General features: G+C 45.8%; 1 protein-coding gene across 1 annotated transcript in view; it reads right to left on the bottom strand.

Annotated features, from left to right (window-relative positions):
• CACNA1I (calcium voltage-gated channel subunit alpha1 I) overlaps positions 1-27,233 on the bottom strand; it is a 91,811-nt gene that overhangs the window by 17,891 nt on the left and 46,687 nt on the right. The window contains exons 8-25 of the mRNA XM_071731255.1: positions 26,352-26,755; positions 17,499-17,650; positions 16,688-16,873; positions 15,618-15,735; positions 15,220-15,375; positions 14,684-14,774; positions 12,574-12,788; positions 11,001-11,417; positions 9,910-10,010; positions 8,882-9,005; positions 8,047-8,115; positions 6,929-7,113; positions 6,459-6,585; positions 5,223-5,348; positions 4,684-4,773; positions 3,505-3,697; positions 2,257-2,408; positions 544-653 (exon numbers count right to left, since the gene is read on the bottom strand). Coding sequence (XP_071587356.1) covers positions 544-653; positions 2,257-2,408; positions 3,505-3,697; positions 4,684-4,773; positions 5,223-5,348; positions 6,459-6,585; positions 6,929-7,113; positions 8,047-8,115; positions 8,882-9,005; positions 9,910-10,010; positions 11,001-11,417; positions 12,574-12,788; positions 14,684-14,774; positions 15,220-15,375; positions 15,618-15,735; positions 16,688-16,873; positions 17,499-17,650; positions 26,352-26,755 — 3,016 coding nt within the window. The remainder of the gene's footprint in view (positions 1-543; positions 654-2,256; positions 2,409-3,504; positions 3,698-4,683; positions 4,774-5,222; positions 5,349-6,458; positions 6,586-6,928; positions 7,114-8,046; positions 8,116-8,881; positions 9,006-9,909; positions 10,011-11,000; positions 11,418-12,573; positions 12,789-14,683; positions 14,775-15,219; positions 15,376-15,617; positions 15,736-16,687; positions 16,874-17,498; positions 17,651-26,351; positions 26,756-27,233) is intronic.

The following is a 27,233-nucleotide window of genomic DNA, read 5'->3' as shown; positions in this document are numbered from 1 at the left end:
GTTTTTCTATTTCCCTGGAAAAGAAAGTCAATTGCTCCACTTCAACCTAAATATTTACTTATGTATGAACCCAAAGCCCCATGCTGAGTCAGTGGATATGGGTTTTTGCAGACAAATAGAGATTCCCATTGCACACACCTGGAGCAGCCAGAGGCAAGCCAGCCTGATCTGAAAGCACGGAGCTGTGTTACTATGCTACCATGGTTTGACTAATGGGCTCAGCTTTTTATAACCTTACTACCTCAAATCATTTTTGTTATACATATTGTGCTTCAGCATGCTCCCAATTTGCCTCAAGGAAAAAAAACGTTGACCCTAACCCCACCTCCCTCACTTTCTAGCCCAACCAGCAGATACCAACCAAGAGGCAGTTTTTGGACAGCTCTGTCGCTTTGGCATTGCAGATCATGCAAGTTGAAGCTAGGTCCAGAATGTGCAGAACTAGGAGACAGTCAGTGAGCTGCTACCACCTCACGCTCCAGAAAGAGCTCCGTCCCAAACCCACTAATGTCACAGCCAGAGCTGACACAACCCTCTGCTCACCTGTCTTTGAAGAATCTCCGCAGACCAAATGCCACCAGCTTGAGGACTGCCTCCAACACAAAGACAGTGGTGAACAGGTAATTGCAGTACTTGAGAGCGGTCTCCAGGGACTGCCAGCAGAAAGAGAGGGTAAAAAATTTGAGGCAAAAGTAGCATCAACTACATAACCTGAGGGGGATGGGATGGGACTCTCCTGAGTGCCAGAAATTTGTTGGAAAGAGGGGAAACTGCTCCATGTTTCCAACCTTCTTGAATATGAAGGCTCCCTACTAAGGTCAACAATCAGCTGGCCCTTCTGCCCCATGTTGTTCTCAGGATCACTTATTGTTCCTTCCTCCTGCACTGTTCAACATAATGGGGAGGAGGCAGCTCTTGCAAGAAGAATCCACCAAGTACCATCAGCCTCCTCTTTCACCAGTAGCCCATGCCACCTGGATGCCACCAGCTTAGTGGAACTGGCAAAGCTACTGACTGGGAGTGGGGCACAAAGGTTACTCCAGTTGTGGATACATATCATCTCTGATGGGGGGGGGAAACTGTTCTGTGCTTTGATCTGGGGTAGACATATGTCATGACACCATTTGGCAGCACTTCATACTGGAAGAGGTTAAAGTGCTCTGGCAAAGCTGGACCTGCATTCCAGGGCAAGGAACTGAGGAGTAAAGAAGGGTTTAGGAACAAGGGTCTGATGTGATGATAACAATCAAAGGTTGAGAGTTCCTGCAGAGTGAAATTGGGCACTATCAAAAGTAAGATAATAAAAGGTGGATAACTTGGCAAGATGGGCAAGAAACAGAGGAGACTGGCAGTGGATTTGAATGAGGACAGAAAGGTTCAGTTCCTGATCAAAGATCGAGCTATCTTAGAGAGCATCTGCTCTGCTTCATCAGAGCAGTCATCTCAACCAAGGGTCTTCTCAACAGAAAACAGAAATACCACCAGGCAGGTGTCATGATGAGTGGTTTGCCTATGTATGTAGGCAGAAATCTCCTTTGGCATGAACAACATACATTTTTTTCATCAGGAAGGTAGTCTTCCTATGCCAGCAACACTGAGAGGTACCTGGTCTGCAACAACTGAAGTATAAAACTTATTTGGCCTTCAAGGCCTATTGCTGGGCTCCAGCCTCTGCAGCTGACAAAGACTCTGCTCAACACTTTGCCTCTGCAGCTTCCCTTTTGCAAAAAAGTCAGCTCAGGAAAGACATCCCATCTCATCCCATGACACACAACCAGCCACTCAGTCTTCTCAGCTCAAGCCATAGTGCAGGAGAATTGGACTGATTTTTGGGAATCTGATGCAAAGCCTGAAGCTCCCAGGACACGGCTGTTTCCATCATTCCTTCTGTTAGAATCCAGAACATTACACAAAAGAGACAAGAAAGCTAAATTTGCGTGACCCACATACCCACTTAATAATATATAGCAGAGAGACTTAATTGCACTGTGCTTTCTAGGGGCCCAACTCTTGTTTAGGTACCTTATCTCTATTGATTTTAATGGATAACTAATGTCTGAGTAGGGGTGATCTCTCTGGAGAGATACAAAACTCTTCACACAACTTTGCCTAGTACAGTAACTTGCAACACTTCAACAGTATTTTTTTAGCAACACTCAAGTGTCCTACCTATTCTGGTGGGCTGTGGTCATCAGAGAGCTGTAGCAAAATAGCATAATGACTAGAGGCAGGGCTTATCCCCATGACCTCACTCACCACAGGTTGGTTGTAGTGCTCCAAGGACATCGTGACCACGTTGAGGCAGATGATGAAAGTGATGAAGATGTCCAGATAGTGGCTGGTGCAGACCGAATGAATAAGGAGGCGTATGGGGCAGTAGGTAGCATAGTACGGCAAACGCTGAGCCTCTTCAGAGGAAAGAGGGAGATGGGCAGAGTTAGGAGGAAATTGGAAGAAAGAGAGAAATGGGTAAGAAACATTGAGGAGGGAGTAGGCATAAAAGTGGTGATAGGTGAAACGGGAATGATGGTGGGAGAGAGGACAAACAGAAAAGGGTAGATAAAAGATGAGGGACATAGGAAGGAGGGAAAAAATGTTAAAATTAAAAAAAAATTAAAACAGGAAAGTAGAAGTGGGGGAGGGAAATAGAAAAGAAGACAAGGAAAAGAATGCTGGAAAGAAAATCTGGTAGTCTATGTTTGTGAGGATGGTGCTAAATCAGCATTTCATGCCTCAACAAATTAAGATCACAAATAATAAAAGGGAGCAGATGGTACCAGGAGAAGCCCTGGGGTGTCACAGGAGAAAGGGAAAAACTGGAGCAGAAGAAGGAAAAGCATGTCCATAGGCTGTGAATGGAAGAAAACCATCAGTCTCGTGTAGTAGGGATGATTTCCAGGGGCAAGTATGCTTTTGGAACTTTTGTCTAAAAGTAATACAGAAGAAGATGGAAACACCATGAAGAGGGCTTACTTCACCCCAGAGGATCTGGAACCCTAAGGAGTGAGACTGCAACATCGATGGAAAGAGCCAGGAACAAAACACAGGGATCATAATTTATTATTTTTTTCCTTCCCTCTTCTCTAAATTTTTGCTTAAACATAAAGGATGGTCTGTCCAGATCTTCCCCCAAACACCAGATAGGTTGTAGGAAGCCCAGGTGGGAAAATCCCAAACCCAGAAGGCGCACTGGTGCATGAACATACTTTGTCAAGAGTGCACGCCAGCAGGTGCACGGGGGCATTTTTGGTACATGTCATCTTCAGAGCAGCAGGGTGCTAAAACCCCAGCAGCTTCCCTGGAGTCCCAGCAGACCCCTTTTCCCCAGACCACCCTGATGAAGTGCGTAGCAACAAGGCAGTGGCGTGGGGAAGAAGGCTGAGAGCACAGCCACAAGCAATGCATTTTGGAGACGAGTCCATTGGGAACCAAAAAGAAGAGGAGAAGGTTTTTCTCAAAAAAACTTGGCCTACGAACAGACCAAACACTTAGGCTGTGCCTTACTCCTTCGCTTCTTCTCCAAGCGGCGCAGGCGCTTCTCCTCCCGCCGCCGCGCCTCTTCAGCCTCCTGGTGCTGCCGGCACTTGTGGAAGTTCTCCACCACCACCCCCACAAACATGTTGAGCACAAAAAAGCTGACGATGAGGAGAAAGGAGATGAAGTAGAGGAGCATCCAGGGGTTGTTGTTGATCACTGGCTGGAGGAGGGGGGAGAACAGAGGTGGTTAATCAGTTGGATTGGTGGAGGTATGGAAATGATGGGAGTGGGACTTGCCATCGTGATTGACTGCAGGGGATGTGGGCAGGGGTTATGGAAATCAGGGGAGTGGGCTGGGAAGAGGGGAAGAGCTGGGGCTACAGGCAAGGCAGTGTGTGATTAGCTGACTGGATTTCAGCATCAGCTGGTGGTTGGTGGAGCAGGTGGGAGACAAGAGCTGAAGTCTTGCACAGTCTCCCACAATTCATGCACAACCCCAGCTGCAGTCTGAGTACAACACCAGTATGTGATAAAATGGGTGTTCCAAGAACAGCTTTCTCTCAAGGAGAAGTAAACATCCACACACCACCAAAAAGGCAATGAGACAAGAATAGAAAAATCATCCAGGCTCAGAAAAAAAGGAGGCACGGACTTTGACTGAATGTCCTGACAAAGGGCCCAAAAAGCCAAGAGTAGTGCATCTTGTGCAGAGGTACAGAAGTAAACGGAACATCATCACTGAAGTTCAGGCCTGTGGTGCTGCAGCCCATGGCAGATGCCTACACCAGGACATTATTGAGGTCATTGCCTTAGCAGTAGAACAGGCATGCAGGGGACAGTAGCCCAGCAGTCCCTGCTTTACAGGTTATTGAAACAACCACCTGTGAGCCAGTAGGGAGCCAGATTGCCCAGAAATGTACACAGCGTTCTTGCTCCATCATTACAAATAAAGATCCACTGTGTGATCTAAACTAGGCAGAGCATGAGAATTACTAGAGAAACCAATTGCATGGCCATAGCTGAAGCTCCCTTTTTGCAGCAGGCATGACCCTAACCTCTTGCAACTAGATGAGCAAAAGATTCACAGGGGCCTTGGAAGGGACCTGTGGTTTGAGGGAGGTGTCTGAAGCAGGATGTCACAGCACACTTCCACCACACTAGCCCAAGAAAAGTCAAAAAGGTCCTTTCATAAAGAAGTATTTTTACCTGCTGGTCAACAGCCACAGCATCTAGTCCATTATACATAATATTGACCCAGCCATCCTTGGAAGCCAGAACAAAGAGGGACATCAGAGCCTGCAACATACAAAGCAAGGCAGGTGTGGAGCAGGTGCATCTGGCAAGTTGGGAAAAAAATGTAGGTTTACTTTCTTACACACACAACATTGAAATACGCTTCCTGCCTGTGCCTCTGCACACATCAAAACCTGCTCCTTCTACCATGGAGAAGGACGGGGGACAGGAAGCCATGTTCAGCCAGACCCACCCAAGGAGAGAGGTTGTGAAGAACATCTGCTTCGAGGCAGGAAGAAAAAGAAAATCTGCTGCCATCACTTTTTTTTCTCCCACAACCCATAAGGATCACACGAGTACCAACCCACTAGTGACACAGCTTCTGCATGGATAACCACGTCAAATAATCACCCCTCATGGCCCAGGGATCAGGCTTTCCAGGCACTGCATCTGTGCCCCAGGAAGGGGCACTTAGAGGAGGAGGCACACTCACCTGTTGTGGACACACTCACCTGTCCTAGGTTGTCGAAGTTATACTTGTGGTGCACCCACTTGTAGTTGGCAGCCACACAATCAGACCGGTTGGTGATGTTCCTGATGTCAACTCCCAGGCAGTGGTAGAACTTGCCCTTGAAGAGCTGCAGGAGGGGAGTGACCCCATCAGCCCCTTTCCCCCCACAGCCCCCCCTGCTCCCTGGGATGAGCAGAAGCTCCTGAGATGGTGAGTAGGCTGCATGGCTGCAAGTCAGGTGGAGCAGGACAGGAAGGGAGGGCCAACAACTTTATGGTACAGGCCCACATTGCTGAGGATCCAGGGCCATCCTGATAAATCTACACCAGGTGTTTCAGCCTTCCCCATTGCTCCAGACAAGGAGTAGCCATAAGCCATCACTATCTGATAGATATTAGGGCAGCCTTTCTGGGCACAATTAGAGCCACCAGCCTAAAAGGAAACAAGATCTTGTTTGGTCTCCAAGGGTAATCCCCCTTGCTTGTTTCCCAGTTACTGAGAGAGCTGATAGGAAAAGAAGATCTAATGTGGTGGTAGAGAACCAGAAAAAACCCAAACCCTCCTGCTTCTCAGTTTTATTTATTTATTTATTTATCGGAAACCTGCACTGCTGTGGCTCTTCTGCCCAGGCTCCTTTCCCCATATGAAAGATACTGGATTGTGCTTTTGTACAGATGCATCAGAGCAGACTAAGTATAGCACATTCTGTGAGATGGAAGTAACACCCACACCCTTGCTCCTCTTCAATGCAACAGATGAAAATAAAGAGGTTTAAATAAAAAAATAAAAAAACAAAAGAAGGTTGTGGGTGGATTTAGGGCGTGGAGCAAGGGGGAGAAACAGAGCTGACTGGAGGCTGCATTCATGCAAACAGGCACTGAGCTGCTTTGCTCTTGTGGTGTGACATGAAAGTGCACAGAGAGCTGTATGATATGCCAGCTCTGGGCTCTCCCTGTATCACTGACCCAAACCCTGATCTAACTCTTACCAGGTGTGAGCATTACCTACTGTCTTGCACATCCAATAACATCTGAGCTTGCTGAGCACTTGGCTGTCTTTGCCAAAGGCTGCAAAGGACATTCTGGTGGGAGACAGCTCATGGAAGAGGATAGCAGCAGAATGTTTCCAGTCTTCCCTGTCCCTCCCGTGTGGTTCCCTGTGCCTGTACCAAGGGGTACAGGTGCCCGTGGTAGGGGTGAGGACATGGGGCCTGTTTAATGGTCAGTAACAACCCTACCTGCACACCCAGGATGCCAAAGATGATGAAGAAAGCACAGCAGATGAGGACGATGTTTCCTATGGGCTTGAGGGAAGAAATTAATGTCTCCACCACCAGCTTCAGGCCAGGGGCTCGGCTGATGACTCTGGAAGGGAAGGAAGGGCAGGAATGATGAAGGAACAGGATGGGGCTGTTTGACCTAAGCTAAGCATTCTCAGCATCAAGAGATTCCCTTTTCTCCTTGTGCAATGATCCATCATTGGGGATCACTTTCCTTCAATGAAAAAGCCTCTTCTCTCCCATGGGTTGGTTTTCTAATGAGGTACCTCCAGGCCCAGAGTCGTGTGGCTAAGGGGAGCCTCCCTGTGGCTCATGGTTTGTCAAAGACCACACATGACCTGGCACAGCAGGATATTATTCTGGGACCCTCCCTGGGGGTGATCCTCAGAGGGAATAAGGGGTTGAGAAGGGTTCAGTGGGGTTCTGACCGGAGAGGACGTAAGGTGCGCAGCAAGCGGAGGACACGCAGAACCCCCAGGATTTTGGCGCCGCCAGCAGAGGCCACCGAGACCACAATGTCAATGAGAGACACGAAGACCAAGAAGCCATCCAAAATGTTCCAGCTGCTGCGGAGATAAGCCTGATCTCCAAAATACAGACCTAAAGAGACAACCTGCAAGAGAAGGGAGAAGAGGAAGGGCTAAATGGCTCCTCTCCTTGTCGTCTGGTAGAGGGCAGATGTGCTGGGGAGATGGATGGGAAAAAGATATCAACTCCACTGTCATCTCATTATCTTTCCACCTGGAATGCTATGAAGGAAAATGTCTTGGGGGAAAGTGGCAGCACATAACTCCAAAAATAATAGGGCCATGGTGATTTTTCACCTTATCTCTGCCTCCCAGAGCAACAGAACACTATTGGGAAGGTGGAGGAAACCTTTCTCTGCCATACTACAGACACAGGGCAAGTCTCCCACTTGAGACTTGGGGAAGTAAAATAGAGCACCAAAACCCATACTTTGGTTCCTAAAGGGCTGGGGTTTGATTCTCAGCAATTCTCAACACCAGCAGATGCTACAGACATCACTGAGAGAAATGAGAACCCTGCAAATCACGGCCATAATTTAGGCATAAATTTTAGAGGGCGTAAGTTCCGTCACTCAGTTTTGAGACTGTCTTTGCCCAGCTTTGGGACTGCTTCCCACTCACAAGAGGGGAATAACAAGACTTCCCAATTGTCACAAAGTAATTAGACACCTAATAAGTAATTATCTCAACTAAGAGCATGTTATTCATATTGTTATTTCCCCCATTCTTGCTCAAGGAGGAAGGGAATGGACATTTGACATCATTACAAAATCGATACTTGGAGGCCAATTATTCCTCCCATTATACTAAGATCCTTTTGGATTTAAAGCTTAGGATAAACATCCCCTCCATGCCTGACAAGAGGGGACTCAGCCCCAGGCGGTATCTGCCTTTACCAAGGTAGAGGGAAGGACTGGCACATGAAAAGATGGAAACATTTTAGAAGGATGCTGAAAAAACATGAATCATGTTTCTGACACTGGGAAAAGGCTGAATTGTTTGCCTCCACAATAACTTACCTTCAGTGTCATCTCAGCTACAAAAATTGCTGTGAAAATGTAGTTGGATACAGTGAGAAAGATCCTTTCCTAGAAAAAAACAAACAAACAGAAAAAAAAAAGTCCTTAAATGCATCCTGATGACTTGATCTGAAAGTTGGAGAAATAAGAGGTGTCTTTGGCAAAGGTTAGTGCTTGGATGCTTTTAGCTCACACACCTTGGCTCAGTACTGTGCCAAGCTGGGAGAGGATCCTATGCAGCTCTGTAAGAGCACTGTGAATAGGATTTGCAATGCATCCTGCAAATCTGGCTTCAAGGTGCTCTATCTCTGTTCTGACAGTGCTGCTCAGTCCTGACCTGCTGCACTGACCTGGGACTCCTTCCCAAAGGCTGCTGAACACCAGCCACTGGACTGTAAGAGGTACTAGCTAAGGCAGATAGGCAGAAAAAGCAATTTCACCTGCCAGTTGGAGACATCTCCAAGATAGCTCCAAAGCAGCATATGTGAATGATGACATGGCATTCCTACAGAATGGAAGTTACTTCTATCTTTTAGTTCCCAGTCCCTGATCTTTTTGCCAGTCATCTCTTAACTGCAGATGCCTGGGGGACTCTCTTGCTCTCTAAGAGAGAGGAAAATAGCATTACTTGATAATACAGTGGGTTGTCCCTTAATAAGACCCTGCAGGGGAAGCACACACTATGTGAATTATTAATAACTGGACATTTAAATAGATGAGTAGGAGCTGGTGTTTAATGCTGAATTTCTTCTAGAGGTCATACCAGTGCCAGGAACACCTATAAACCTCTGTCTGAGGCTTTGCTGAAAAGCAGGTGGAAGGAAATGACGCTCACCATACTTCTGTGTTCAATCTGTGGTCTCTCCAGGGCAATGGTGATGCAGTTCAGGAAGATGAAGGCCAACACAACATAGTCAAAGAGCCTGTGAGCAATAATGGTTTGGCAGAGGAGGCGAAACCTGAAAGAGAGTTCCAGAAGGCACCTGAAGGCAGAGCAAAGTTAGAAGCTACAGACAGAGCAACGAGGTCTGGCCAAAACTGAGCTCTGATGTAGCAGCTTTCCTATCATTGACACTGATGCCCCTCTCTTCCTCTGTAGAAAAGAGGCTGAGTTTCAGTTTTTCTTACAAACTCACACTTTGTCAGTGGCTAAGATGCCACACGCTGAAAGCTGAGGAGATACAAGTAGGTTGGCTGTCACGGGGACTACATTTTTGGCCACTCTGAAAGTCACCATGCCCATTAGGTGACAGAGCTTTCCCTCATGATCTGTAATGAGACCCCCTTTTTTTCAAGGAGAGATGCACATGGGTGAGAATATTGTTGGCTGGGGTACATGGAAATTTTCTCCTGGGGGAAAGACCCCTCCAGCAGAAAGAATTTATCTCAAATTTCTTTTTCAGGCAAGAACAACTCTAACTTTGCCCTATAAGGTGTGATGTGACTGCTGATAAATTGGTACTGGGATTGAAAATGAAATGGAGAGACTGTCCTGGTGTCAGGGGAGGAAATATCAGTATTATAGAGTTGTTAATAACACATTCCTTCTCCTTCTGGATTAATGTTAGTATTCCTTGCTTTTCTTTGCTATAAATATTTATGGTTACACAAAAGAAAAATGGGATGCTCCAAAGGGACAGAAAGTAACATCAGCTATTTAGGATTCTTATCCTTCCTTTCATCTCCAGCATCAAGGAAGAGAAGTGTTGTTCAGCTGTAGAAGGGGAAACAGAGGGGACAAAACAGATTCCCAGATGGAAAGCTTAAAGTTGCAATCTAACATGCAGATAAGGGTATGTGGCCAGCATGACAACACAATGTGCCCCATCTTCTCAACCCTCACACAGCAAAACCAGCACAAACCTGTTTTGTGGAGAGAAGAGATATATGGACCAGTCTTCCCGTAACTCGCACCAGTCTGGCTTATAGACTTCCATCATCTTCCGGATCCGGAAGCACAGGGTCTGGAGGGATACAGCAGAAACAAGTGCCATGGGTTACCTTCCTGCTTGCCTGAGAGAGGCCCTCTTCTTTCCACATCTGATCCCAAAACACCACTACCTGCAGTTCCCCAGATGAACCACCTGCCTTTTTTTAAGACCCCAAATGAGGAAATGGACTCCAAGAGGAAAAAGCCACTGAAAAGGAAGTTTACCTCTTGATGTCTCGTTTCCTCCCTAAATGGTATAATTTTTTTTTTTTTTTGGAAAAGGCCTTTAAGATGATCAAGCACAGCCATTAACCTAGCACTGCCAAGTCTACCAATAAACTACGTCCCTTTATTTCCCTTGCCAAACCATAACAAATTAACCTGCAGATGATGTCTTTTCTAGAGTAGGAAGTTGTACAGGATGCCTTCCTAGAGCTGCTGAAGTGGCTCTGTTACATGCAGTCAGTGTTTCTTCACCACCTCAGCTAAACAAGAGGTCAGGACAGGAAGGCCTGTTGGCATTTGGACTCGGAGGTGGTATAATTTCATACAGCTTGTTTGTTCAGATTTCTATTGACCCTCCCTCAACTTTTTCCACCTTTTGATCTGCTCATTGTGGTCTTCCAGGCTGGCAACACAAAATTCACTTGCTTAGTCTCTTGTGTGTGTGCTTCCTGCTCTGATCTGCTGATGTTCCCCATGCAAAGCTCTTGCTGCTCACACAGCCTGACCTTTCCTAGACTGTAGAAATCACTGGATGCACTATGGATGCATCTCACATCTGCCTTCCTCCCACCACCCATCAATATGACTTACAGGCAGCCTGACACTGTGATTTGAACTTGTTTGGGTCTAGAAGTTCCCATCTGCATACGATGTCATCCTCTACCTGTACTTAAAGCACATTTGCAAACTCTCCCATCAGCAAGGCAGGAAGACTGAAGCTTGAGAAACTTGCAGATGGATTTGGGGTTGCCCAGTTAGGCTGCAGCCTAACTCCATGTTCCCTCCACCAAGTACTCACATAATCTATCTCTTCATCATCCTCTCCCCGTTCCTTGCGGTTGTTCATCTTTGGGAAGATCTCCTTGGCAATACTGGGCATTTTGCCATTGCAGTCCTGATGCTCACTGGCCTCGGATGCTGCTCCCAGCTTACAGGTGACTCTGTGGCCAGACGGGACTGAAGGCAACTCCAGCAGATCACAGGAACCTTTCGTGTCCAAGGAGAGTGTCCGGCGGTGATGATACACCCTTTCTGTTCTGTCTGGCCCCCCATCTGCTGGCCTCTGCCTTTCACCAGACAGGAGGGATTCGTGCTCAGCAGAGGGAGGTTTGTGCTTCAGGCTGTGTCCTCGGGCCAGGCTGTTCCAGCTGGAGCGGCGGCTTCCCCAGGCCCCACTGCGGCTCCAGGCACCGTAGTGGGTACTGCGAGAGCTGGACTGTAAGAGAGGAGGACAAGGACTCAGCAGTTCCAGGTACAAGGAGGGAACATGAGGTCCTGTTTCAGGTCACAGACACATCCATGGACCCCGAAGCTGGGAGGCTGCCATTTCTGATCTATTGAAGAAGTTGCATTCTGGCAATTTAGCAGCAATCTCTGTAAATCTGACAGTAAACTGATAATGACTTAGCAATGGTGTTAACTGTGATTACTGTACAGCACCATCTGTGTGTAAAGCACTTATGGGTAAGGTAAAATAATAAAGCCTAAGGCCAGGTGCTTGATGTTGTTACTTACACCAGCAGAGAGCAAGAATAAAGCTCTCAAAAAAATCTGACTGGCAACTTTTTATGCTGCCCTGGGGTAAAGGATAACACAAGGCACAGGTTGATGGATAATCTTACACACCGTCTTTGAGCACAATCTTAGTAAATGGAAAAAATGACAAAAACTGTCTTGTTGGTTACAGTCTAGTCCAACCATATCAGTAACTTATCCTGTAGTACGTGGCTGCCAGGTCTCCCTGTTTAGAAACAGATGCACTCCTCCAAAGCTACAAGTGTCAGTGGATAGAAAGCCCAGAAGTTGATGTTGTAAGCTGAACAGGTCTGAAATGCATTGGTTGGACAGTAGCAGTGCTTAACCAAGTGTTAAGGAGCAGCAGGACCTGCTATGGGGAGCTCCAACTCAAGATTTTTCTCTTGATTGTTACAGAAGTTTCCAGAAGACTCATCTGTTATGGGACTTTGCAGTTCTGGAATGTCAACCAGACATTCCTATACTGTTAACTCAGGGCATTGTTTTGTGTTCTGTGCTATAGGAAAAAAAAAAAAAAAGGTGAGAGGACAAAACATTTTTCACACTAATGGGGATACTCTGTCTCCTTGATGTTCCCCCTCTCCTGACAGAAGAATATAAAAGAGCTGAATCCCACACTTAGTGGAATATAGAAGAATAACCTGGAAATAGACAACAATAATGTGGAAATTTAGATTAATTATGTGAAGTGACCTGGCTTCCTAAAGACAGGCAATGTGCTGTGCTAGAAACCTACAGGAGCAGGGCAATCCTCCAGAACAATCACCAGGTGATGGCAGAAAGATAATAGCATGCTTGGACTTCAAAAGAAGGCTATGGCACACATTTCCACTCACCCACTCACTCCCCAAGGACCTCTGGTCACAGGCCACTCTGCCCAGGGATATCACGCTGCTCTTCCGGGAGCCAACAGTGACACGGATCTGGTCAGGCTGCAGGGAGTTATGTGAAGAGTTGGTGACCCCCCCAGCAGCCACTGGTGGGTTGGAAGAAGGCAAGGATGGGTCCAAGTGTCCATTAGGTGTAACAGGAATTGCACAAATCTTGGGATCTGGGTGGAAAGATGCAGAAAGAAGAAGAAAGAGAAAAGAAGGTGGGCTCCTCGGTATCCAGTAACTGTTTAGTGTTGAAGCTATTTAGCATACTAGCAGCAGTTAATAGAATATTAGCTGCTTAGCATCAATCAGCATCAATTTCTTCTGATTTAGGGTGGGAAGACTTTGAAGTATTCTCCTCAGTCCCCAAAATGGATGGCAGCCCTCCTTGGGGCCAGACAGATGAGAAGAGTTCTGGTCAGGCAGACTCAGGCTGACAGGCAGAGTAAGAAGCTGAATCTTGGCAGCAAAGGAAGAAGGGTATGGTTCTGCATGCCAAGAAAAGACATCTACATCTTCAGGTCTGAACAAATAATCCTGACTGTCAGACTGGCTATTTAAAGCAGTTAGGCAGAGACACAAAGACATGGGGAGATCTGAAGCCATCCATTCACTGGGTTCCTGCAATCATACTCTTCATTCCAGCCTGTTCTACCACACTTGGACTCTTCAAATTATTGACCACTGACTTTGAAGATCCAGGACATCTGAAAGGGGTGTTTTAGGTGCTGTGGATGGCTATCAGCATTTGTTGAGACGGATGGAGAGGATGGGGTACTGTATTTTAATTCCTGACAGGACCAGAACCACCATTTTTTGTATGACCTATTGTGTAATGAAGCCTGCATGCAGTTTCACAGCCATGAGTGAACCAACAGGCTCTGTTACCTATTCCCCATCTGCCCTCCTACGAGTTTCCCTGTCTACATTCAAGGTAAGTTCTGATATGGTGTAGTCCTGTAACCCAGGAACAGACTGCTGTGAAAACAGCTAAGTTACAGGAAAGAGCAGTAACAAGCCAATAATGGAGCCACTGCTCCTTGCTGCGGAAGCTGTATTTAAGCTCAGACTTGTGTCTCTGGTCCTTGCCTGGGTTGTGCTGTGCATGTGCTTTTGCCTGTCCTTGCACCTTGTATTGGTTCTTGTCTTGCTGAGTGGACTTCTTGGCTCAATCTCAGACCTGCCACATGACCGTGGACTTTCCTGTCAATCATTTTACCACTGGCTGACTCTGGTGGAGTCAGAGGACCTGTTCTGCTCAACTTGTACAAGTACTGTGCCTTTGTCCGGTTGGTCCCTGCCCTCCTGCCTGGCTGTCTCTTCTCCTCAGCTCCTGGCTCTCCATTTATTATGGAAGAAACCACTCTTGCTGCTCCCAGCCACCAAGTCCCATCGGAAGTATAATACCTCTTGTAGGAAGACTTGCAGTCTTCAAGGAAAGACTGTGAGGGGTGGAGACCTTAGTCAGCGTTTTACAGGCAGACTGTTCCAACAGTTAATTATCTTTCCTTAAAGGAAGGCTTTTTTTCAACCTGAATTTGCCTAGCTTCAGCTTCCAGCATTTACAATCTCATGATGCTTTTTTCTGCTCAATTAAAGAGCCATCTACCATCAAAAATCTCTCCTTATGGTCAGCACTTACAGCATGTGCGACCAAGTTACTTCTCTTTTTTCCCTCAGCTTCATTAGCCTCTTGCTGTGAGGCAAGACTTTCAGATTTGTCCAAGTCTTTTTTAACATGTTGGTATCCCCTATCCAAATACTGGTCCCAGATGTGGATGCAACGTTCCTGAAATGGTGCCCCTGAAGCAGAGACTTCTCACTTCTCACTCCTGCCATTCTATAGGTCTTCCAAGAATTATCCCTTATTATCTCCCTTAGCTATCACATTCCTTGGAATGCCAACACAGCTCTGTTTTTCCAAAGATAACACCACAAACTAGCATAAAGTTCAAAATGAAAAATGGTAAGTTCTTAGAGATGAGAGCATATTTTCTGCAGAATCTGCTTTCAGTTTTCTCACTAAAAAGCAACAGGAGATAAGCAAAAGAGGGTCTTCGAGCTATTTTACCTGAGCTTTCCAGGACCTCTTGGAACTGATCTAACTCCTCCATGTTGGATGAACTCTGATCTTCATCTGAGTATGAACGGTTGGCATCACCCTGGAACACACAAATTTAGAAGTTGGGAACTCATAAACTGAAAAGATCTTTTTTTCTTGTCTTTAATTCTTGGAACAACTGCAAAATCCTCCTTGGCAGACATGCACTAATGTGATCACTGGAAAGAGTCCTGTGTGGCCTGGGATTGCTGACTTACTGTGTTCTTGCTTTTGGAGGGGCAGAGAACTCTCCCTAGTAGGGTACGGTTAGTTGTACAGGATGGATATTGTGAAATCCTTTCCAGAAGGCTTGTCTTGTTCCTTGCAAGGATTAACATTATTAACTTATTATTTATTTTAATGAAGCCCACCCTGAACTTTACAAGGGAAATGACAGAGGTGTGATACTTTGGGACTTCTCCATCCTAGTATTCTTAAAATGTCTCGATGGTGCCCTTTTTAGCACCTCTATTCCTGCTCCTGATGAGGCCTTGGTTACAACTCACCTCAGCCTGGAACCCCTCCACAAGAATGGCCACCAGCAGATTGAAGAGCACATAATTGCCAAATGTCATAAGAGCCACAAAGTAGAGGGATGCCCATGGTGAGGTGGAGGCCATACCATTGTAGAGCACAACATTCCAGTCCTCCTGGGTCAGGATCTGCAGTCAGAAGCAGAGGCCACATAAATGTGGAGGAAGAACATGAAAGGAAAGAAGGAGTACCCCTCTCTGAAAAATAGCCCAGTTGTTTGGATACAACATGCAATTGTTCTTCCTCCAAATATCACTGAAGCCATTTGTGTGGTCTTCTGTGCTGTCAGGAATTAATGCAATGCTTCATAACGAGAAAAAGCACCTCCTGATCCTCTTCACTTTACCTGCAGAGAGCAAAGTGGACTCACCTGGAAAACTGTGACAATGGCCCACAGCAGGGAGTCAAAATTCTTCCGGTCAGGAACTGTATCTCCCGTGTCTGTCCGGAGGCTGAACTTGCAACCAAAGATGTGCATTCCCAGGATGCTGTTGGGACAAGAAGTGGAAATTATGTCAAATATTTCAAAATATGTCATATTATGTCAAATATGTCAAAACTTCTGCTACCATAATATGCTCATTACTGTTATTCTCTTTTGCTCCTGACAATCTAATTTAGCACCACAGGGGTGAGGGGTGGCGCAACACTGCCTGAACACTGGACCTATCTTTGAAGAAGGAGCTGTGTATTACACTCGCATAACTCACCAAATTACCTTGCTTTTCATCTGTACTGCCTTATGAAAGACTGCAACCTATCCCTCAAATCTGCTCTCTTCATCATCCTTGTTTGCTCTCATTTTCCATCTCCTTACCACTGCAACCATGGGGTGCACTGACAGACTTTCTCAGTTCCTTCCTGCCACCCTTCTACCAGTCAGCTTCTAGACTGAACTGTTCCTGCAGCCAGTGGGGGTAACCAAGAGACTACACTGTAGGCAGCAGGTGGCAGGACCTGCCGAGTAATGAGCTCAGTCGGTGCTCAGCTTCACCTGTGCCCAGTTAGGGCTGGCCCAAGTGCGCATGCTCAAAGATCAAGGGCCAATAAAAGGTGGGGCTTGAGACTGGCAAGGGGCTCACTCTGAAGCAGGTTCGCAGCCGTGCTGGTTGGTGGCCAGTCCCCTACCGATCCTGTCCTCACTCTGAGCTTGCCATCGCTTCGAAGTTCTTCTCCCGCAACACTACACCTATTCCATGATGGGACATCATGCTGTGTGCCTTTGGGGGCAGTGTTTCTCTTCCCCATCCAGGCCAAATTTTCAGCTGCTAAGCCCCATTTAGGGCAGCAGTAACCTCAGTCCTTCATAAATGTTTCTCAGTGCTGCCTGAGCCTAGAGCAAGGGGCAAGCTGAGTCCTGCAATCGTGCTCGGAAGCTGCTGTCCACAAGCCACGCAGTGTCTCTCCAAACCACTCTGAGGCAACCAACTGCCTTCTCACCTGAATATAAAGATGAAAAGCATGAGGAGCATGCAGAAGGTGGCTACATTGTCCATAGTCTTCATCAGCACCACGAGCTGACGGCGTAGTGCAGGCATGAAACGCACCAGCTTCAGCACCCGCAGGAGACGGAAAGTCCTCAGCACAGAGAGGCCCCCATCTGCCTGGCCAACGATCTCCCAGATGCTGTGGCCCAGAGCAGCACAGGAAGTACAAGGAAAAACACAAAAGACAAATGAACAGAGGAGGGAGAGAGAGACCGATAACAAGGCTAATCCGAATTTTTACCTCCACATTAGCAGCCAGTATAGAGAAGTCAGGGAGAAAATCTGTTTTAGCAAGATCTTATTATAAGTATATACTATATGCTTATACTCATGTGTAGAAAGCTGCATTTCTCCCTTAAGAATATTAACACGGCACTGTACATTGCAGGAGGAAAGGACTGCAGCAATAAACTCCATCAAGACAAGTTCTTCTATTACACATTAAAAACCTTGGTAGAACCCTTAATTTGTGCATTTTAAAAATTATTCATGGCTAATATTTGTTGTGAAGTTACAAGGCAATTGCAATTTCCTCCATTCTACAGAGGAGAGAACCAAGAGTTGCAAGAATGCAATACTGCTTGCCTACAGTCACCAAGTGTTGGGAGCATACATCTTGGTTTTTACATCGTTGGCCTTATGCATCAGCTCAGCTCCTCCTAGAATAATTGCTACATCTTTTTTGAAAAGGCACATGAAAACCTGCAAGCTCTGGGGCACTCTTTTCTATCTGCATTTCAGTTGACCCCCAAGGCCCTTGTCACCTGATGATGACGATGATACTGTCAAAGATGTTGTAGGGATTGCGGAGATAATCAAAGAGACCAAAAGCAGCAAGTTTCAGGATCATCTCCAGGGAAAACATGCTTGTAAAGACAACGTTGCTGATCTCCAGGATGTTGGTCAATTCCTCTGGCTGGAGAAAAGGCAAATTCAGAGAGTCAGCACTGAAAATTATGAGAAATAGTGTGCCAGGATTCCCAGGAGACAGGCTTTATAGGGAGTTGCAGAGCTCCCATGGATGAGATTAGAGTGGAGCTGGATAGAGCCACTTGCACTCTAATTTCTTTGCACATTTACTACTTTCATCATCCATTATCATCCATAACAAATTCTTTTACTAGAGGTGGTCTGTGGCCACATCCAGGGTTGACCAAGCATGTCCCACATCCCACTCCATACTCTGGTCTCCCAGATAAAAGTTTCTTTACATTGTGCAAAAAACTCGAGTGTTTTTTGAAGCAGGCCAAAAGTGGCTGATCTCTGGTCAACCTCTTTCTTCAAGGTTTTCCTCCTTTGAGGTTTCCATGGGTAGCTGGCACATTTTTTTTCTGAAATTCTGAAAATATTTGAATGATAGCAGAAGAGTTCCACATCTTCCTCTAAACCTCACTGCATTTCTTTCCTCTCTATTTCTTCTGTTCCCCATTTTTCATACCCTCACTCCCCACCAAATGCTTGGCATGCATCAGTTTTCCAGTCTTGCTTCAGCAGTCTTTTCTTATGCCTCTGTCCTCAGAGCAGTCTCTATAACTACCCAATCAGACTGGATAAATAAGACAACAGTGAGGAGGGGCACACGGCTAACACCTACCTGTGAGGGACAGGAAGAGCAGAACAGGGCGAGGAAAAGAGAAATATGGACAGCAAGAGGAGAATGGCAGATGCAAAAGGTGGAAACCTCCAGGGCTGACACAAGATGACTGTGTTGAAATCAAAAAAAAGGGCAATCTGACCCTGCCTTAGGCATTTTTTCTCTGTTGAATCTCTGACACATCTTTCAGTCCCTGTGATACCACCTTCTCCAGCAGAAACTGATGTGTTTGTACATATGAAAGTGTTTTAATGATTCCATCAGTGGAACAAGTCTGAGAAAATTAAATTACTCCTCCTTTTGTTTTCTGAATTAATGACTTTTTGTTCAGCATGTGCAGCCTTGGAAATTTCTCTGACAAGGTCAGGAAAGGGTCTAGACCATTTCCTCAGGAATGATCAAACATTTCTTTAGAGGGAGACAGAGGATGTGCTGATGTCATTGGTGAGGAATGCCAAGATCTTGTCATTCCCTGTGAAACGCAGGCATTCCCAGAACTGAATTTGGGATGGACTCATCTGCTCAAAGGACTTGATCAGGGACCAGGACTGGACTGGGCCAAACACCAAGGGCTGAGGTGTCGAACAAGATCAGATTCATGAGGGACAACACACAAGTCTGCCTATGGTAACAATACTCAGACACACACATGCATAGCCCAGGGAGACGACCACAGCAACAGAAAGGTAAAGAACATTCCCAAAGTGAGAGAAAAACTTCCTCTCAATATATAATAGGTTGTATCTTCAGGCCAGGCTAGACAACCCTCAGCCTTCAGGGCAATTCACATGGCTGTAGCATCCTGCTGGCTATCACCATGCCAAGCAACAGCTGGTGGAGACCTGCTTCAGATGAAGGTGTGCCACCTTCCCAGGTGGAGGGACTAGGCATAACAGCTCCAAGACACTTCTTCAAGGCTCCTGTGGCCAAATTTCCATGTTTACCTTGGGGCCAGTATGTCACACCTCAGACAAGGTTATATATTTGATTTTTAACTTACTGCAGCACTGAGCCCCAGCTCCAAGCCTTCAAGATGAGTCTCTCCCAGGCTCTGGTAGCAGACAGTACTGCTCTCACTGTTTGGTTACCCATGCTGAAAACGTGGCTGAAGACTCCCCTCTGCTTTTATGTTGGGTTGAGCTATGCCTGACCACAAGGCCCCTCTTTTAAGCATCACATAAAATGGATGGGGACAAGAGTCTGTTACTGAGGGCAAGAGAGGAATCACACTCATGGCACTGCAGAAACAAAAAAGTGAGTCCCTGTAGGTCAGAGCCAATACTTCTACCATGAACTCAGTATTAATGCCCACTAGGAAAACTACTCATGCTCTGTTCCTGAGGACTCCAAATTTGTTGTTTTTCTGAACCTTCGTGCTGGCTGTGCTTGTTACTTGTTCAGCTGGTGGAAGGGGAAGTGAGGGCAGAAAAGCAGTTCTGGCTCTGACCTTCCCCTGAAGCTGGGAGTTACCTTAACCTCTGCTATGGGATCCCCAGAGGCCCAGGTCCTCCCAGGTGAGCAGATGAACTGCAAACTGCTCCTCATATCTGCAGTCTCCCTCACACTTTGCTAGTTTCCTACACTCCTTGTTGCAGCTTTTTATTGATATATTCCACTTCTTTAAAATCAAACAAAGGGGAGATGGTTCAATTTCTATTCACAGTTTCATTTGAATAACAAAAACTATTCTGAAAATGAAGGGCAATGAAGAGAAGAGCAAGGATAGAGAAAGAAGGAGCAAGTGAACACAGTAAGGGAGAGATGAAGATCACTTCACAGAGAGCCAGGCAGTAATGACACTTATGAGGAGAATGAGGTCCATATGCTAAACAAAGATGCCAATTTCAGCCTGAATCAAATGATTATGTCAGTGAGAATAAGCAATGTGGAAAAGTGACAGACTATAATGGTGGATTATCCTCCTCTCTGCTGTCCATACACTCTCTCCTGTGCTGTCATAGGGAGCAATTGATGTTTGAAAAGCCATGCTTGCATCTTTCTTGTGGAAAAGGTCACCTGTTCCCCGGTCTCTCCTTTCCTCCCTGACATCTGTTTCTCTAGTCAAGCCTCCACCTGTTAATCTTTTTCTAATGGGCCATCAATCAGCCCCAGCAAGGCATCCTTCCTAGAGAGAGGCGCAGGAAAGACAGCGTAGGGAAAGAAAGGAGAGGTGGGCAGATAGAAATGCAGCAAAAGAAGAATCAAGGAACAAAACTGAAAAAGAAAAAAACAGTAAAATAGGCCCACTGGCACCCACAAGAAGTAGAGAAGGAGAGATGTTTAAAAATGGAGTAGGAAGGTGGGCTGGGGAAGGAAGAGCAACACAAAAGGAATGAAGTCAGGAAAAAAAAAAAAAAAAAAAAAAGAGACAGAGAGAGAAGCCAGCTGAAAAGAATCACTTGCTGGCTAAAGGCAGACCTTGCATTGCAGCCCTTTCTGTAGATAGAGATAGTTTCGCAGAATCCAAAGAGCCATCAGGTGGGAGCAGGGCTGCAGGGTGGAGGTCATCAGGGGGTGCATTCTTTGCAGAAATGCCTTCCACCCATGGCCATGAGTGACAGTGGACAGTGCTGGTGGCTGGGACATGGCTCATGGGGGGGGGGGACACTCTATTGCCAGGGAAGTGTGAACTTGATGGACGGGGCAAGTGGACAGAAAAGATGTGGTTTTCTCTTTTTCTTCCTACTAACACATAGGATCCCTAACACAACAGATGTGTCACCTCACAGTTGTGAGAGCTCCCCAGACTCCCACAGACACCAGCTATTTATCATCAAAACTGTTAGCGAAGTTTCCTCCTCCCAGGCTACCTGGGCTTACCCAGGAACTGTAAATTGAAGTGTCTACAAGGAAAGGCCTGAAATCAAGTCTATTTTAGTCCAACCAAAAGCAGAGAATGCCAGAAATTTCCCCATAAGACGCCTGTTCACAGTGACAAACCAGGGTAGACTGGTTTATCCACCTCACTAGGAGAGAAATCCGAACAAAACTGTGGGAGCTGAGTATTGGGGTGAAGAGGGTTGCTTGAAGGGGAGAGAGATCCCAGGTGGCAAAGCATGCCCAGAGCCAACGCTTTTACCAGACTGGTTTACCTTCTCTACTTTGGATCTCTTTACAAATCCATGAAACTACCGAACTCACATATTCATGGTATGAAGTCCTTCATTCCTAACAGTGCAGACCAACTACTGAGACTGAAATGTATTTTCATTGCTCCCACCCAGTGATCAGAAACTAGAATTGGGGCTATCGAGGGCAGCTGCTCAGCGTTTTTCTCCCTTTTCAGTTTCTTCCTAACATTGGAGTTCTTATGTCAGGTTAAACTGGAAACATAATTAGTGCATTATCTAACAGCAGCCAGAAATTTTTGTGCCATAGGAAAGGCTAAGAATATGCAGACCACAAAGGCCCTGCACAAGTTTCTCCTAACCAGAAGTAGATTTGCAGCAGTCTAGAAACTGAAAAGTAATTGATGTGATCTATGCAGACCAGCCCTGCCAAAATGTACCCGCGCATCACTGCCTCTGAGGATATGAGAAATATTCCATACAGAGGTCTCTCCAGATTGCCCATTTTTACTCATCATTTCAAATTTCTGACAATAATCAGAAGAGTCATAGAAATCAGCCATGGAACACATCAAGTAGCTTTTACTTACTCTAATCATCACCCCGCAACCAGTGCAGGATTTCGTGATGTTTTGCTGTACCCTAGTTTTACAAGACTGAAGCAATGTGGCTCCATCTACTACCCCAGGGAGACTGTTCCATCATTTACTAAATGTCAGCATGATGAGCTGGCTTGGACATTTGCTGAATGTCTCTGACAAGCAGCAAATAGTAAAAAGAGAAGCAATAACTGTAAAATATGAGCTTGTGGATGAAATAAATGCTGGTATAAAGGGAAATCACACAAACTAAAGGATATAAAGGTACTGATCCATAGGGCTGGTGTAGTTAGGTAACAAAGGATCATCTCCTGATCCACACAAGGCAGACCACATGAAGTACTGACCTGATGTACAAAGGAATACTGTAAATAGATACTAGAGAAGATAAAACAAGTTACTCAGCAACTGTCTCATTGGTTGCTAATGGCAAAGAAGCTTGAGTTGAACAGGCCACTGAAGAAATATATGAGAAAGGGAGCCTGGGACACAAAGCTGGGACCAGTCTTTCATCCTCATGCTGAATAAAGGAGAAAAGCAAGCAGCACCAGATCCTCTGTGAACATTAAAAAAAGTAAGCCTCTTAAAAGAATCCTTCTGGGCAGCCACAAACATCTAATATCTTAATTTTCTACACTGGATTTTAAAAATGGGCACTTACAAGTAGAAGCAAATCTGAAGAACTGCAAAAGCCATTTCAAGCAGGACAAAGCTTGAAATGATGGATTTTGGCTCTGTGCAATGTCCCAGCAATATCTGAAGGTCTAATACTGAGGCTATTACATGGTATAATGCACACTGATGGATTTGAATAAACTTATCTATTTACAAGTGATAACTTGTGATAAGCTTAAGGATTAAAAATGACTCATAGCAGAGCAGTTTGTCCTCACACAAGTTGATTTTGCTCAAGAGAAATGTATAAGGAGGTGGGTGCCTTGGCCACACAGGACAGGATAAGGGTCTAGATAGATAAACCAAACGAAGCCAAATTCCAAGGTGATTCAGATTTGCATAAAGTGATTTGAGTTGCTGAGGTTAAGTCTTCTGGCAGAAAAACACAGTGAATATTAAACCCCTGAACTGTAAAAAACTGGTAATTTTCCTTCCATTGATCAAGGCTCAGGATTTAAAAGCGAGACTTGCACATGGGCTCTGTCCCCCAGGTTCCTGTGTTTCTAAACCTTAACCTTGTGTCTTGGCTCCTTCAGTTTCTCTCACCCCTTAATTTAACAACACCAAATTGTGTGGGAGTGTTGATCTGCTTGAGGGTAGGAAGGCTCTGCAGAGGGATCCAGACAGGTTGAATCAATGGGCTGAGACCAATTGTATGAAGTTTAACAAGTCCAGGTGCCAGGTCCCTCATTTCAGTCACAACAGCCCAACAGGCTTGAGAAAAGAGTGGCTAGAAAGCTGCCTGGTGGAAAAGGACCTGATGGTGTTGGTCAATACTCAGCTTAATATATGCCAGCAGTGTGCCCAGGGGGCCAAGAAGGCCAAGAGAATCCTGGCTTGTATCAAATGAGCATGGCCAGGACTGCAGCAGCAGTTGTGTCCCTGTACTCACCACTGATGAGGCTGCACCTCAAGTACTGTATTCAGTTCTTGGTCCCTCACAAGAAACAGACATTGAGGTGTTGGAGAGAGACCAGAGAAAGGCAACCAAGCTGGTGAAGGGTCTGGAGAACATCAGGAGAGGCTGAGGGAATTGGGATTGTTTAGTCAGCAGAAGAGGAGGCTGAGAGGAGACGTTACTACTCTCCACAACTACGTGAAAGGAGGTTGTAGTGAGGCGGGTGTTGGCCTCTTCTCTCAAGTAAATAGCTATAGGACTAGAGGAAGTGGCCTGAAGATGCACCAAGAGAGGCTTAGACTAGGTATTAGGAAGAATTTCTTTACCAAGAGAGTAGCCAGGTGCCGGAACAGGTTTGGTGGAGTTATCATCACTGAAGGTATTTAAAAAACATGTAGATGAGGCACTTCAGGACATGCTCTAATGGGCATGATGATATATGTCTTTTTTTTCTTTTTTGCACTTTTTGGAGGGGGAGGTGGACTTTGGACACAGTCATCTTAAAGGTCTTTTCCAACCTCTTGCCCAACCAAGAGCGTGGCCAGGGTTGTGATCTCCATGCACCAGGAAAGAAAAGTTCGAGAGGTCTCTGTACACATTAGCTCTGGGCCTAGAGCTGTTCATATGATGGAGCAGCCAAAGCAACAGAAGCTATTTCAGTCATAGGATGGCATCACCTTGGAAATCACAGATATCTATGGACATCATTCTGTGAAAGAAATATGTTTCTGGGGGAAAAACAGCAGGAAAAAGAGAAAGGAAGGAGAAATGAAGGTAATGAAGCACCAGTCTGAGAGGGACTACTAGTATAACCTGAGAAAAACTAAAAGAGAGCAAAGGGAAGTGCAAATGCCTGAGTGCTTTCAAGTTAACTGCCGACTGCATTAGACCTATAGCTCCTGGTAGGGTCTGAATGTTTAATTTTATTTTTTTTTAATCATCTTGTTTTAGGAAAACATGAGTCAGTATATGTATTTTAAAGAAGCAGGCTGCACTACATTTTTCAGTTATGATCGATTTGGCTGATGCACCTTTCTAGTAGAAACAGCATGCAGGGGCATAAGCTTTTCCTCGCTACTTATGGATAAAAAGTAATAGCATAACTTTAAAGATGTGTCACTAATAACCTGCTACTAGAAATCCTGAGGCTGCAGGCGGATCCCACTCTGCTGTGGGCTGTACAAACACAGCAGAGGCAGTCTAGAAAGGCTTAAATCTGCTCACACAATAGCCAGAACATGAGTGAATTCTCTACCTTCAGCTCAAATATTCCTCTGTTAAACACTTAATTCACACTGTCTCAAATGAACCAAAATGAACAATAGCTCTCCCTGCTTGGTGCTCACATCTTTATAACATCAGTGGGCAGTTTTCATACTGTCCTGGGCTTCAGCCCTTAGTCATCTCTCTGTTACGTGATAAATACATCGCTCTTTTTAATCTGTTTTCGTGAGTCAGCCCCTCCAGCCTCTTCTTCATTCTCCTCTCCTCTGAGCTCATGCCTGTATTTTTCTGTTATTGAAGCATTCAGTGCAATTTTGCATTCTGGGATCAAAATAAGGTTACCCATCCTTGTGCCAGAAACTAGCTGGCCTTTGGAAAATGGTCTAAATGCTTGGTACGTGGGTGGCTGACATCTGAGGCTTCAAATACTGTCTCAGGCACTGTGTTGCCTCTAACAGGGAATTCAGTATTCCCCAGGTCTCACAATACCTCCAACCTGATGCAGCACAGGACAAATCTGAGTGCCTTGCCTGAACCAAACTAAACAATCTCTCTCTCTTTGCTGCCTGAGGCTGCATTCAGGACTAGTCTTCACCTTGGCTCTCAAGCCTAAATTCAGTCAGTATCTCAGTAGAGGACTAATCTCTTATTTTAGACTGGTGGCATAGATCTGAGACATGTATCTACAGCATAGATTCTAATGCAAAGTGCAGCAGAGCCACCAGCCAGCAATGCAGATGCAAGGTCATGGGGTGCTCAACACCCCTTGAATCTGGCTCTGCACATCACAAAGTACACACTGCCTCTGTTTCCCAGCTATGAGGGCAACCAAAGCTTCTCCATTTCACAAGTCTGTCACAAGGATAAAATGCGCTGCTGACTCAGAGCTGCCTGCTAACTATTGGCATGAAAGTCAGACCCTGCTGCCTATGCTGACCTACGTATCACTTCTTGCTGTCAGGGCAAAGGAAAAGCTTGAGCCATGTGATCCCCAAAAATGACTGGACATGGGAGGTGGTGCCTCTCCTAGCCTCCTTGTACAGATAGTCTGTGCTCAAGCATGTCTTAATTAAGCTGGAAAGGCTAGCAAGCTGATGGATTTGAATTGAGATGCTGGTGAAGTGCTTGTGACATCCCCAGAGGGCAGACTAAATTAACCAAATAGACTAAGGATTCAGTAAACTAATGAGGAGAGAAATGAGAGAGATGAGGAAGATGGAAGACACGAGGGTGAAGGAAAGAGAGGCAGATAGGAAGAGAAGACAGGGTAAAAAAGAAAAACAGAAGGATGAAAGTGAGCATGGAGAAGGAAAAGAGAGCAATTGAAAAGAGGTGAGAGGAAAAGACATGGATACAGTGAAAGTGATTAAGTTCAGGGATTAAGAAGAAAAGACTGCAAGATCCTGTGGCTTTCTGCAAAGCCCTGCTGGAACCACCTGTGCTGTTCAAATTGCTCAATCTCTGCCTCCATCAAATTGCATCAGATGCTTAGCAAGGACATAACTCCAAGCAGGACTCACAAATCCCGACTGCCCACTCTGTGTCCTGAGGTACCTCACCTGCTCATGGTGCTCAATGCCCATGCTGATAGTGTTCACTAGAATTGCAATCATGATCCCACGGTTGAAGTACTTGCTGTCCACAATCCCTCGAAGCTTCACCCTCACTTCTCGCCATATGTCACTGCAGAGCTTCAGCCACCCATCTTCTTCCACCTCCTCTTCCTCCTTCTCCAGTGCTGAGGCACCCTGGTTGTCTCTGCTGTCCTCTCCCTCCTCATCACTGTCTCCTCCATCCACCTGGTCTGAGTCAGCACTACCCAGGACAGAAAGCCTTTGGGATGCTTCATGCTCCCCCCTACGGCATCGGGGACAGTTGGTGGGATCAGAGGTTGCTGTCACAGCAATGGGCTGGACCAAGCCTTGAGGAGGGCAGTCAATAGAGTTGTGCTGTTGGCAGAGCCCTGGGGAGAGAAATGATCACACTTAAAGGAAAAGGCTTTGAAAAAGACATCAAAACTGGGCATCTCTTTGGCTTTCAGGCATTTAGAAACGGTAACTGGGCTTTGTAGCTGTAAGGATGATTAAACAATGGCACATCATCTCAAGGGCAGCAATAAAAGCTGCTGTCTTTGAGGCCTTTACACTGACAGACTGGCTGTGTCACCAGAAGGTGTGATACTGTTCACCTGACTCTGATTAGGCTCAATGGGGGTTCACATCCATCAGAGAAAGAACTGTTTTGTCTGATGCAGAAATAACAGCTTGAGACTCAGTAGGTTAAGTGGGAACCGAGGGGAGGCAGGGGGAATCACAAGGGTTGCTTTTGCCCTGAACTGCTATAGGTGGGTTCCAATAACCCACATGCTGAGTGGAACTCTCTAAATTAGGGGTGCTACTTCAGCAAAGCATGTCAAGAAACTAGAAAAGGTAGTAGTACAA

This window comes from Heliangelus exortis, chromosome 1, assembly GCF_036169615.1.
Source record: "Heliangelus exortis chromosome 1, bHelExo1.hap1, whole genome shotgun sequence".
Taxonomy (NCBI): Eukaryota; Metazoa; Chordata; class Aves; order Apodiformes; family Trochilidae; genus Heliangelus; species Heliangelus exortis.
This window is presented reverse-complemented; position numbering and strand designations above follow the sequence as displayed.